Source organism: Pogonomyrmex barbatus, unplaced genomic scaffold, assembly GCF_055798465.1.
Source record: "Pogonomyrmex barbatus isolate J1 unplaced genomic scaffold, ASM5579846v1 scaffold3, whole genome shotgun sequence".
In the NCBI taxonomy this organism is placed as follows: domain Eukaryota; kingdom Metazoa; phylum Arthropoda; class Insecta; order Hymenoptera; family Formicidae; genus Pogonomyrmex; species Pogonomyrmex barbatus.
Genome location: NW_028297127.1, coordinates 859332 through 873913, shown reverse-complemented (window position 1 = coordinate 873913; position 14582 = coordinate 859332). Strand labels below are relative to the sequence as shown.

Genomic DNA, 14582 nt, shown 5'->3' with positions numbered 1-14582 from the left:
GTGAGAGGAAACGCGCGATAGGCCGTCATCTGCGCACGCGCGGAGTCGAACGTTTGTCGTGATTTCGAAAACGCGTGATAGGCCGCCATTTGCGCATGCGCGGAGTCGAACGTGCTCGTCGCGTTTCAAAAACACGTGATAGGCTGTCATCTGCGCATGCGTGGAGTCGAACTTGCTCGTCGCTATTTCGAAAACGCGTGATAGGCCGCCATCTGCGCATGCGCAGAGTCGAACGTGCTCGTCGCGATTTCGAAACTTGCCGTTTGAAATTTGAGCTCACGTCGTTTGTCTCATCTTTCGTTGTTACATGTCTCGTAATATTGATGTGTTTCCTTAAATTTAAACTCAACACAATGCATACAATGAAGGAAATATTAAGAACAAGAATAAATATTAATAATCAAGATCTATGAAACAGGAACAAAGAATAATGCAGGTAATAAATTTCAACACGAATGTTTAAAAGCATCCAAGTTATTTTTAAGACATCTTAACGTTCACTGAGTAGTCAATCTTCCATTGTAAATTCATTATTGTAATGAATAGCAAAATAATAAATGTTCTAAAAAAATCTGTTTTTTTTTTAATTTTTTTTAGTAAATTAAACTTTCATCGGCAACCTAATTTAGTATCTTCAGATTTGGGATTTTAAGGAACATTACAATTTTTTGCATCATTCTATACTGTATAAAAATCTCGTATATTTCTGAAACAATAACAATGTGTAAAAAAAAAACGAACAAATTGATTTGGTCATGAAATTAGAAAGACGAAATCTAGCATAAAGTACGTTCTGTTCCGTGAGATCAAATTATTTGTTTTTTATGCATATTTGAAGTTTAAAGGAGATTATTTTAGACGTGATGTAAGATGAAATCTTACGAAAATCATATATTTCCATGTAAAATTAGTCACCAAATCCGGAAATGATAAAATTAATTGGAGTAAAACAAAATTATGAAGACACATTTTTAACTTACAGAAATTTAATATAATACTGGAAATTATTTATTTGAATTATTAAAAATATTGTTCAGTACTTTTATATATGATATTTAAAATAAGTAATTAATCCTATTTTTTAATATTAAATTTCTATGTTGATTTTTAATCATTATACCTCGAATTTTATGTAAAGGAATTTATTTTTTTTATATCAACATGAAAAAAAGATACGTCATTTTTTGTCATTAAATGATTTAAATGAATCGATTTCTCTATATTGATTGCGATCTACATAAATAAATATGTATGGCGAATATAAATCTGCTAATTGTGTTGACATTTCACGACTCGTGATGGAATAAAATCTGTATTTTTAATACAAATTTGTATTTTTAATACATTTTCTATCCTTGGCATATGTTGCGAATATAAAAAAAGGTTACATAAAATGTATTGCAAAATTTTATGATTCTGCAAACAGATTAATGGCAAATTACATAATTCCATTATTTATTTTACATATTATTTATTCACAAAATATTGAACAGGATGCTTTTAATAATCAATCACCATTTATTCGCAACAAATTCTTTTTATTTTGAGAATAAAAATGATCGTAGAATAATAAATCGTAGAATATTATAAATCCTGAAATTTTGCTATAAACTTTTTATTTTAAATTGTTTTGTAAGAATTTGAGAATATTCGTATGTATTCAATTCAATCAAATTTGATCAAATTTGCTCTCTAAATATAAAAAAAAATCACGATTTAAACTATTGCTCAATACGATTTTTAATAAATTATGCAAAAATATGTATTCAATGTTGATCAAATACTCTTTAAATGTAAAAAAAATCACGATTTAAACTATTGCTTAATTTTTAATAAATTACGCAAAAATATGCATGCATATGAATAGCAGTGTAAAAAAAATGCAATGCTAATTAATGTTATTCAACATCGCCAAACACGCAACCGTAATCGACATCCCGTGAATCCAATAATGTATAATATATATATATATATATATATATATACGATGATATCTGATTTCGTTACCACTAAACCCGATAAACTTGACCGCGAGTTACGAAATCGGCATTTAATTAATAAATTTCGCAGCAAACGAAATCAGCGATCTCGCGCGCACGAATTCAAATTGTCACGAACCGGTGTTATAACATCCTCCCGTCTTTCGTCCTTTAATTAAACTTAATCAAAACTCGAAATAAGAGAAACGATAGCGGAGATGATAGCCAGGTGAAAGTAGGTCTTGCAGTCTATTCGGGTAGAGACCGAAAATCTTGTTTGCTTGCTCCTCGCCTACTTTTACGGCGTTAGTCATCACTTGCGTTTTCTCGAAGCACCGTTGCAGAAAGAAAAAAAAATAAAAATCCAGAAGGAGTGACGCTTCTCGAGTGAATCGGTGATTCGTAACAGGAAGATAAAAACTCAGCGTTTAAAGTTGAAATAAGATGGACCGTACGACTTTTAGTCGATTCGAATGTTTGCTCCACTCTTCAATCAGGTTTCTCTTATATTAAAGTGAAATCGAGACGTTGTAATTGGAGAATAATGGTTTATTCTTTATCTCTTTCTTTCTTATAAATCCTTTCGAACACTAATAATGTAATTTAATAAACGTTAAATATGTATAATATACAATTAAATATGTGTTTGTAATTAAAGATGTGTCGGTTGCTGTGCAACAATAGCAGTTATCGAAATTTAAAAAGCACATTTATTATTTGTATTATTTAAAATATTAAATAAGCAGATTTGAATTTAAGATATTAAAATATAAATAAAATAACATAGTTTTTAACATTTCCATAAAAGAAAATATAAAATATTTGTAATTAATCTGTTTTTTTTTTTTAATGACCATTTCTAAACTATTTAAAGAATTATGCTCAATTTTTATGCACATATTTAAAAGAAATAATAGATCAATCTATTAAATTTTTGCGCTTTTGTTAATCTTTGGATGTATGACACACGATTTTAATAATATTTTGACATTAAACAAATGTTCGCTCTCCTACCTTTCAATATGCATGCATAAATTAATATTCGATTGCTTCATTATGTCGGAAATATCTTGAAGGCGACGTTGATTAACATTTTATATACTGCCCACTTCTTTTAGTCATCATATCAGATATTATTCTCGTAATCGTCGAAAAAGTTCCAAGCATTTTTTTATGACCTTTAAATTAAAAAAACCCATTAATATACGTAAAAATTGGATTTTTTAATATCCTCATCTAAATTCTGATTAAAGTCAAGCCATACGAATCATTATATTGATTGAATTGTACTTGATTCTAACTCTGAGAGAAAAAAATGAAAGGGAAGGAGATGTTTAATAAATACAATTGGATTGAATTAAATAAGTATTAATTTAATCACATATAATTACAATCACACATATTTACGATTCATACGCCAGACTCCGCTATGAAATAATTTGTCATATGTTGAAAAAGAATTTAAATCAAAAAATGCGCCGTTAGCAAAGTTGATTGTCATTAAAAGTATATTGTTAAAAAGTGTCTAAACCTTTCAAACGCTCGTGCGCGAGCTAAAATATAAAAGAGTAATCACACTAGAATACACTATTTGCGATCTTTTTCGCTAGGATAGATTTTCCGGAAAATTTAAATTTACGTCCCGATCTTTTCTTTGTGAAATTCATTCATTATACAATCAATATCTCCTATCAAATATTTTTTGAGAATTTTAAAATATTTTGCTTTCACATAGATATCTGACTTCGGCAAAGTCACTTCTGTTATCTCACTTCTTTTAAAAAAAATTTTTTTTTTTTTAACTTAAAGTAAATCATGCGTTCGGGGATTGAATAGGTAGTAAAAGAATGTGGGGGAAAGCTAACCTGGGCGGGGTGGGTCAAGATGGATTACAATAAGATTACAAATCGAAGGAAGAACTGGTGCGTTTCGGAAAAGCTTTTATCGTGCTCGCAGTTTGCAAAGGGCGCAGCCTGGATTTATATACAATTAAGTTTAATCTGGATTGTGTACGGGATCATGTTAGGCGGTGAGCGGTATCACGGTACGGCCTCGTCGCGATCGGCACACAAACGTTGCGCAATCCTGTCAAATAATTCATAATCGAGCTGGAAGAGCAACGTGGATAGAGGAACGAGTAACGGAGAGTAAGCGTCGTCCCAGCGCAACGTGCGGCGGCATCGGTTTGATCGCTGTCGTCACAATTTGTCGTCGAGAAATAATTAATAAATACCGTAAAATAGCATAGCTAACATTGTTCTTTCGTATCTAAGCAGATCTTGTATCCTTATTTAGCGTTATTCCAGGCGTTATTTCGTGGCGTGGGTCATCGAAAGTCGTCCTCAGAAAGTGGAGTCCTCGAAACGTACTGATCGCCGTACTGATGATTTTCGTCGGTTGCCGTTTTTGCGCGTCGAAAGATCACGTCGAAGAGGCTACACCGTGACCTTCTCCCCCAGGGGGATAGGGGTGCTGTCGGATTTAAGGCTTCGGCGCCTCCGGCTGCGCCTTCGCGGCATCCTCGGTCGGCGGTGGCAAGGTCGGAATGTCGGGGTACTCGAGTGTCGCGCCGTCCTCGCACTCGAAGATCGGACAGCACTCGGGGAAGCTCGCGGTTTTGTTGGTCTTATCGGAGAGCTTGCACTTAGGGTTGGCTTTGGGCAGGGGGCCGCAGTCCTCTACCAGTTCGAACAAACGGCCGGAGTTATCGTCGGCGGACACGCAGGTGGAGCGGCCGCAGAACGGTGACAGCTCCCACGATTTTCCCGGCTCGATAGTCGCGCACTTGGTCGACGCGAAGCACGTGCCAGGGAAGTCTACAATGTAATGAAATAACACAAATAAATGACATTTCCTCTTATTAGGATAAAAACCAGCCAGTGAGAGAAAAGAGCCAAAAAAGAGCACTTAAGATTTAACTTAATTAATGATAAATGATTCTATCTGTCTTTAAGAAATACAATTATTATGCATATAAAAAAGAATAGTTCTGCTAAAGTATCTAAAAAAATTTGGTCAGATATATATCTGAAAATAATTTTGTTGGACGTTCAAATCAAAACATGTAATTATCAAAATAATTATATAGCATGTCCAAATTAATTCTTAATATTGAAAAAAATTTGCGATATTACCATACTATTATACTATAATAATTGCGATTCCTTAACTGAAAAAATAGTGTTGCAATCATAAAAATTATCTAAATACGAGAAATTAATTAAAATGAAAAAATGACTAGCAAACACTGTGATATCACATATGTTTTATATCTAATTAATATAAATGACAGAGACAGAATTTATCTAAAGCCTTTATCAAATTTAGCAAGAAAGTGGCGCCCAATCAGATAATAGCCATTCACATCTTTTTTAAAAGTGATTATGATTTGATTATAAGATAACAATGAAATCTAAATTTTCCAGCATATGTTGTTAAAATGTTGCCGTTATAAATTCTGCATACGACAGACAATTTTCGATTAGATATCAAAAACAATGATACATTTTAATTGAAATAACATTTAGAATTCTAGCCAGAGACATTTTTTTTGAGTGATAGTAACGCGTTTACTCGCTCTGTTATTTTATTATCGTCACGCGTAATTCCATAAAAGTGTCGTACTTTCTAATGCGCGTCGAACCTAAACGGTGTTAATGCTCATCGAACAATGTTGCTCGTTAATTATCGGCCTGGATAACCGGGCAAATGAGAGAGCCGATACGAGAGAATGGATGTGATTTTTAATATTGTTTTGCATGCTACGATGAATAATGAAATCGAGGACGTCGATTTCGTACTAAAGAAAAGTTATACTAATGGTAAAATAGAGAATTATTCACAAGTAGCCGATTTTCATTAGATAATTTTTTTTAAATAGCAAAATATAATATTTTTTATTAGATAAGCAAGTATCGTTTTGATTTAGCGTTTTGATTTAATAACACAATTTTATTTGGTTACTCACATTTTGTAAATAATAATGCAAAATTGGTCGATTATTCTTTAGTCTCAAATTTTTGCAGAAAAACGAAGTTTTGTTGAAGTATCTAAAAATTTGGCCAGATACAAAAAAGTATGAAAATAATTCTATCGGGCTATCAAAGTAATTATGTAAGATTCATATTTCTTGCTATACAATACATGAACATTTTTATTTTATTTGATTCAACAAAATTTATATCTGACCAAATTTTTAGACTTCAATATAATTCTTAAAGAAGACTTAAATAAGAAAATTTTTCTTCCATGAAAGTATATATATGTATTATTTTTCAATATTATTTAAGCCTTTTCTTATTATTACGTGCGACAGAATATTTTTACAAGAATTTAATCAGAAGTCTTTGCTCCAATTTTTTTCATCATTTTATTTTTTAAAGTAGAGCCTAAAACTCAATTCACGTGAGAGATAATCTTTTTATACCGATGTCAATATCTCTTTGTATAATATCGGCTTTCGTATCGATGTCATTGTCCCTATTGTAAACTAAACGACTCGACAACGCGAATGCAACACGCCCGTTGGGTTCGGCGTGTCCTATTTTCGAGCCAGCCCGCATCCGCAACACGCTAATGACAGTCGCGAAATTTCAACTTCCTCGATGCCGGAACCGCGTGCGATGACGACGAATGCAACGGATGACGGCGTTACGGGGCTAATTCGATTGTAATGATCGACGATGAACGTCGCCTTGATACACATTCTGTAACGACGACGACGACGACGATGACGAGAGGGCGACGACGAGAAACGGCGTGCACCGTGTGCTCCTCGTCGTCATCGTCATCGTCGGCACAGTGGCGGTGATATCGTGCTAGAAATCTCAAGGAGAAACACTTTCACTGTCATACAAGCGGTTGCACGCCGCTTTTACGTAACGCGCCAACGACAAATGTTGGGCGTCGTTACGATGGACGTCGACGTGTCGGCTTTTAACTGCGAGCAGCGAGTTACATCAGCCCTTCGAGGCTGTCTGTCGCGATGACTCACGATGAAACCGTTTCACCCGAGAGACGGCGAGGAAGCCGTCGAAGGAAGCCTCGGAAGAGCGATCGAAGGAAGTTTTGAAATATTGAAAAAAAATAATCTTGCAATCATAGCGAAAATTATCTAAACGGAAAATTAGCTAAAATCGATAAATCGACTAGCGTGCATGCAATATCGCAATATGTTTTTTATGTGTAATCGATGACAGTGATGATGGCGACAGGATTTATATTCGAACAAGTTGTTCTCAAATTTGAGAAAGAGCAAGAAAATCTCTGTGATGACGTCCAATCAGATAATAATCTAAACTCACATTTCTCTATATAAAAATGTAAAAAATTGATTGTATAATTTGATTATAGATCTAAATCTTCTCGCACATATATCTTTAAATGTTGTTGTCACAAATTCTACAAATGACAGATAATTTCTCTCTATTTTCTAATAACAAAAAAATATAAAAAAAAAAGCAGTGATACATTTTACTTCTAATATTTAGGATTCTAGCTGGACCAGCGAAACATTTTTTTGAGTGAAATTTTTTATCGTGTAAGAGCAGAGAAATATGTTAAAAAAAATAATAGAAAAAGAAATAATAAATCTAATTAAACAGACAATTCATCAATTCCTACAGCTTGAAAGAAACGTACTGTAATTTATGATTCAGGTTGACCAACATCTTGCGGTATCTACAAGATAAATAAAAGTAAAAGATTACGCATTTTGCACGGATGTTAGTATGTCTAATATATAATTCAGCTCCGACTCGAGCGTGTGTTTAAACAATGACGTGTTCGTTACCATTTTTTCAATGCCAACCTCGATGCGATCGACGTTTACGGCACCATTATGCCGTTGTGGTTTTCTCGTTTCACGATTGCCATAAAATAGTAAACAAGGGCATTTATTAAAAAAGTAAATGGCGCAAGAATTGCGATATTTTTCATAATTAATTATTTAAAAAACACAAAATTAATTTTTTCAAGAGAAAAGTAGTTCAATTAAATTTTAAGAAAAAAAAATTATTTTTATAAAAAAGATTGATTTTTAGAGATATCATATTCTTGGGTCTCTCTCTCTCTCTCTCTCTCTCTCTAGTGTTACATGTAATTTATTTACATGTTTCTCGTCTTATAATTTATTTTATAATTATTTATCATTAGTTTAATTATGTCTTTAATGGGAAAGAAATATTTATTTGCAACGGATTAATAAATTTTCTCAATATCTTATAAATATCAAAATCTTATAAATATGAGTTCTTAAATTAAACGTAAATACTTATTTCGTTCTCGGAGATATTTCACATTCTTCTAAGTGAAACTATCTCAGCCGTCAAGAAACTAATGAAGTAGCAAAGTTATAATTTATTATTATGATATATCGTCACGACTGTTGCTTCGCTAATTTCGAAAGTCTCGCGATGCAGGTGAGACTTCTTTTTCCTGATTTTACGGTGTTTGATCTCACTCGCACTTTCATCGTCATTTCTGACGACCAGGATTAGATGCTACTTTCCAGGGTAGGTTTTGCTTTCAAACAGCTTTCAAATATCGAATAGATATTTTCTGCGATAAACGTGCATTTTTATAACACCACAATTCTTTCGAACACAATATCAGACTACATTTTTCGAAGATGTATGAAAAATTTTCATATTTTTTTCGCGCTAAAGCAAGATCAAAAAGAATTAGAAGATATTTTTAAAAAAATAACTAAAATCATAATGGCCTAGTTAATTAAAACGCTACTAATTGAGGGTGTACGTAACTATATGTATTTTTTGTACTACATCAAGAGAATACTTTACTGACAAATTTAAAAATTTGGCCAGATACAGATCTAAAAATAATTTTGTTAGATCGTCAAAATTATTGTGTGTAAAATGCATAAACATAATAATAACAAAAATTTTTTATCTTTTAGCAATCAATTTGAACACCATAGATAATAATTTTGAAGGCCTAACGTGAAACAGGGATGCTTAACCAAGCATGATGATAATGAATAATTTTTGATGTTTTAGGAAACTTGAATGTTCCGATAAAATTATTTTCAAATCTTTATTTGAACAAAGTTTTAGATATTTCAACAAAAATATTCTTTCCATGTAAAATCTCACAAAACTACATCTTTGATGAAATTAATCAATTGTGTATCTTCTAGAGAGAAAATTCTTGCTAGTCATTGCTTATATTAGATTGTTCGCTGCTAATATATATGGTAGATGCTAGATACTGTTTACGCTATGTTGATATTTGCTTTGCGAATTCAAGACCTTCGTCTCACACATACCTGTAACCTTCTGAGATGGTAAATAAATATTCTATTCTTCTCGTGAGCTTCCACACTCGAGCGAATTCTGCCTTCGACAATTTGAGCAACGAGGTCGCCCATAATTCCCTCCACATCGCTATCCATGACTAATTACATTATTTATAGTAATCTAGATCTACATCGACAAATAAGAAAGATCGCGGCCATAGTAATTAAAGATCGAGGAGAACAGCGATTACCGTTGCGTCTATGCGAACATCAAGGATTTCCTTTTTTGGGAGGCATTCTGATTGATTTTATCATTGTTCGCGATTACGCTTTCATTGGAGAATAATTGAAAGTAATTTACAACCCTACATATCGTTGATATCACCTCGAATAATACAAAAAAAGCATTGCTTGTATGCATCAATAATTTAATAATTAGCGCGCCTTAATTAATAGAACTGTTATAATTCTACCTATTGATCGATATTAAGGACGATATTAAGGTATTATACCTATTTTTATAATTTTTATATTTATAATGAAAGAATTGTGAAAAATTTACAGATTATTTTAAATTGCATTTCAAAATAATATCAAAAAGTTCATCGGTTCTGTCTCAAAAATTATTTAAAAATAAATAAATAAAAGTGTTCTTTAATAGAAATATAATAAAGAAGTGATGATTGAAAAACATTTCAATTTTTTAAATATAAGTACTTTGAGTATTCAAGATTATTTATGTAAAGTTTCATTGCGGAAACTAGTTTTGTAAATAAAAATTTAATCACATTTTTACTTTATATTTAAATACTTTCAACTTTTGATCCTTGAGGTTCTAAGCCGCTACAAAATTTTTTGTATTTTTTTTTTTTTTAAATACGATTTAGAATAATCTACAATCTCAATCGTAATTTGTTTATTGTAAGTAAAAGTAATATATCCTCGAGCCATTTTTTGTTTGCTACGTCCGTCGTTCTCGAGACGTTTTCGATTTTTCTCCTAAAAGTAACAGGTTTCGTAACAGTCTTGTTAACCTGTCGAGAACGAGAGGAAGAGAAACGCATCACTGCACCCTGCGGACCGTATAAAGAAGAAAGTGATATCGGGAAAGGGAGAAGGAACAGAGGGACGGGGGGGGGGGGGGGGGGGTACCGGCAAGAGGATCATAAGGTGATGGTTACGGCACGAAACTTTCACGCGGTGATCTTGACGCCGTGCGAGCGGAGCTGCAATTTGCTATTTTCCTCGACTTGTCCGTGGGATCTCGATACATGCGATCCTGTGTCCCTGTGAATCCTGATTCACAGAGACCGCGTTACGAGATAATGGGCGACGTCTGCAAAAAGACGTCTGGCCATTATGCTTATCAGGGTCGATTCATGCATGGATAAATATCACTAGATGGAGCGATAATTATTATAGAGCGAGAGAAAAAAGTAATATTCAAGGTTGACGCGAAGAAACGAGGGAAGTGAAGCGAACCCATAAGTCTGCGGCAACGTCTGCGATTCTGCCAGGGATAGGAAAAATTTTTTCCATTTACGTAGATAATTGAGAATGACTCTTGAGTCTCACATGGAGAGAACAGTTTTGCTGGCAAATTTGGCCAGATAGATCTGAAAGTAGCTTTGTTGGACCATCAAAATAATTGTGTAGGTGACGCTCAAACATGATGATAATAATATCGCAAAAATTTTGGATCTTCCAGCAATCAATTTGAATGTCGTACAAAATAAGCTTTCTGAAGATTCAACAAAATTATTTTCAGATCTATATCTGGTCAAATTTTTAGATTTGCCAGTAAAATTGTTTTTTTTTCGTGTAGTTTTGTAACGTTCCAAGCAAGATTGCCGACCGTGAAATCCTCGAGAAGATAAAAAGCTTCGACAAAAATTTTCTTTTTCAGTATGAATAAGCATATCTCTGCAATGTAAAATCAATTACGGAAATCAAATTGATTTTATATATTAATACTTTATATATTAATACTTTTTTAAAATTCTATGTGTTAAAAACTTCTATATAGATTTCTATTTTCGAATTTTTTATTTTTTTCTTTTTAAGAATTCTAAATTAAAATTAATTTTTTTTACATGACCAATTCGAAAACGGTTTGCCACTTTTTTCCTGATGGTGTTCGTGATACTATAATACTCTCATCGAGATTCCGAGACAGCTGTTTCTCACGCGTGACAGGCATCATAAGAAAGCCGCATGTCTTCCAGGCATCGGCTGAAAATAACGACAATCGTCCTACTTGTTGGGTATAATCTTTTTTGAATTCGGCCAGACACCCAACGTGATTCTCGATGTTTCACGCTTTATTGTTTCTCTCAAGAGTGGGCAAATCTATTTGTAAATCTTAAAGAAACGAGCCATTTACATTTTATGAATATTACACGAACACGAATAATAAATCGCGAAGTCTAATTCATTCGACGGAATCGCGTGTTTGTAAAATCGATATCTTGCATTTTTAATATCTTTGTAAGATTTACTTTACAAAGCGCACTAATTAACTTAAAAAAGAATAGATTTAACATGCAAACATATATTTTACAAGCACGAAAAAGATTATTTCAGAAAATACGTTTATAAATCAAGATTCATGTATATTAATGAAAATAATATACAACATTTCTTCATTTCTTTCTCCCTCTCTCTCTTTTTCTCTCTCGAAAACAGCTAAACAATATGCGAAGATCACATTGCTCTAAACGCAATGTCTTAAGTAATAAATTAGCGTAAAATTTATCACGCAAATATCTAACATTTTTTATCAATTATTACATAAATTCCTAAAATAAAAGATACGTAGTTAAATTATTTCTACTATGATTATTGAGCAATATTAGTACATTGCAAAGGTGAATATCAGATATTCTGAGCTGTACGTGGTAAACATTTTTTTTTTTCGAAGGAAGATTTTTTTAAGGCTTTTATTAAGCAGGTTGTAACATTTATAATAATTTATAATTATAGTAATTTGATCACATACAGATCTAAAAATAATTTTGTTAAATCATCAAAATTATTATGTAGAACGCTTGAATATGATAATATATTAATAATTTTTAATCTTCTAGCAACCAAATTGAATGTTGTAATAATTTTAAAGGTCCAACAAAATTATTATTTTCAGATCTGTATTTAACCATATTTTTAGATTTGCCAGCAAAACAGTTCTGTTTGTGTATGAATATTTATTTTACTATTTTCTTTTATGAAATTACTTTAGGAACAGACAATTGCACGACGGTATCTCAAATCATGGACTATAGAATAAAATTCATCTCTAGAAAGGATTGGGCTCGAGCTAACTCACCGCGGAGGACGTCGGCTGGTATCAGCCTCCGGAAGGTTTTCGGCCGATCTTGGGTATCCTCGGAGGTGACGAAGGCCACCACGGCGCATAACAGGATAAATCTGATGGCGAGTTTCATAGTTTCGAGTCGAGTGATAGGATTCACGAGGAGAACCGGCGGGTATCAGTCTCCTTCAGGACGGGAGGGATAAAGAGAAGAGGAGCAGAAAAATGGAGCTTCCTGTATCGATTAAGACTGGTTGGGCCCGGTCCCCGTAGCGGCATTTTATAGCCGTCTATCGGGCGGGGTCCCTGTTATCCCCCCCCCCTCAAGACAAAGTGGTCTCTCACCTCTTGAACCAGTCACCGAAGCATCGTTCGCGACCGAGAATCGAATGACGTCCGCAGGGTCCACGCGGCAGGTTGGTATGAATGCGTTGGAACACGTATGAGGAATCAACGTGGCTATCCGGAAATCTCATCAGAAGTTTAAAGAAGATTAAAATGAATTGAAAATTTCTGATACATTTTAATTCATTTTGGATTGAAAGAATAGGAAACGCTTTCTTTCAATCCCGTTTCATGGATTAAAATGGATTGCATGGCACGTGTAACTTTCTTGGATCGACAACATAAGAATCTCGTAGTTTCAATCCTACTTCATGGATTAAAAGAATTCTTAAACTGTAATTGAATTAAATGGATTCAAGAAAAATCAAGAATTTGAATTTCAATGACATGAGTCCATTTCTATCCATTTCAATTCATTTCCATTTACTGACTTCGATCATGCCGTATACACAACACGACAAATTCCCAACTCATAAAATTTTTGGTAAGCTTCATTTTAGTTTCCAAAGAACTAAATAAAATTATGTTCTTCGATTAATTTTATATGAAATTTTAAGATTTTAATTCGTTTGATTATTTTAAAAATACAAAAAGAAAAAATTGCAATATATAATGGTCAATCTTGATATCTCCACTAGAAGAAAGTAGATTTTTAATTAGCCAAAGAATCTATTATTGAAAATATTTCTAATGATTATGAGGTACTTTGTATAACACATAAGATAATATTGAAAAAATTTTATTTTTAGCAAAATTTTTTTTATTATACAGTTTGATTTATGTATGAATAAAACGATTTATGTATGAATAAAAGATAATTTCAAGATACTTTCGCTTATCTTAAGTACTTTCAAATATTTTTAAATTGCAATATACAGTGTATTTCACAAATCTACGAATTTTCTATAATAAATATAAAAATTTATGTCTGAAATTGCATGGAATGAATATATTTTTTATGCTTATAAATTCGTAATTCTTCTCCGATTTTTACAAGAATGCAATTGCCCACGATCCAATGTGTTATTGCCTATATTCAATTAGATAAAAAGTATTTTCAATATTTTTCGTGAATTGTAACTTGAATTGTCAGATTTGATTAAGTCTGTTGTTGTATGTATGTAAATTTTAATAACTTTTATTCCACGCATTTTTGAATATAAGTTTATTGTAATATGAAGAATACGTTCGAGAAGATTAGTCAAAGAAATTTAGAGACACTCTGTATGTTAATAACACATTTGCTTCATGAGTCATAGCTAGCTTATAGATCAACATGAATTAATAAGGCATGGTGTGAGATTAATTGACGGACAACCACTTATTACCGCGTACCGTAATCACGAAATGCTTGGAAACGTATCTTCAGAGACTAATAGGTTGTCGTTAACTTTCATCCGTTCTCTCATCCATTAGTAAATCTTTCATTAGCGCTTCTATAACTCAACAATATGGTGTTTATAAAATTCTCATCTATCCTCTCTCTATCAAATTAATAGAATTTTAGATCAACGAGATAGAATGGATCCCGCAGCTAATATACAACGTAAGATGCTTCGAATAATAAACAATAATCAAAGCCGATATACGATTTCAAATAATAATCATGTATAGCATTAATCAATTATATTTAAGGCAAATTATATCGCGAACCACGTGTCGTTATAATTATTACCGAACTTGCAACGTAGCC

General features: G+C 32.6%; 1 protein-coding gene and 1 long non-coding RNA gene across 3 annotated transcripts; one reads left to right on the top strand and one right to left on the bottom strand.

Annotated features, from left to right (window-relative positions):
- The first annotated feature begins 18 nt into the window (after positions 1 to 18).
- LOC105430452 (uncharacterized) lies at positions 19 to 13823 on the top strand. Of its 2 annotated transcripts, none has more exons than XR_016139721.1 (2): positions 19 to 436; positions 12534 to 13823. It is a non-coding gene; the product is annotated as an uncharacterized LOC105430452 (long non-coding RNA). The 2 variants fall into 2 exon arrangements; XR_016139722.1 differs by having other exon boundaries at positions 12473 to 13823.
- Positions 3332 to 12696, bottom strand: LOC105428984 (uncharacterized). Its single transcript, XM_089078801.1, has 2 exons — positions 12560 to 12696; positions 3332 to 4795 (listed from the first exon to the last, which is right to left on the bottom strand). Exons 1-2 carry the CDS (start codon positions 12675 to 12677, stop codon positions 4461 to 4463), a joined length of 453 nt encoding a protein of 150 aa, XP_088934927.1. The 5' UTR covers positions 12678 to 12696; the 3' UTR covers positions 3332 to 4460.
- Positions 13824 to 14582: the final 759 nt, after the last annotated feature.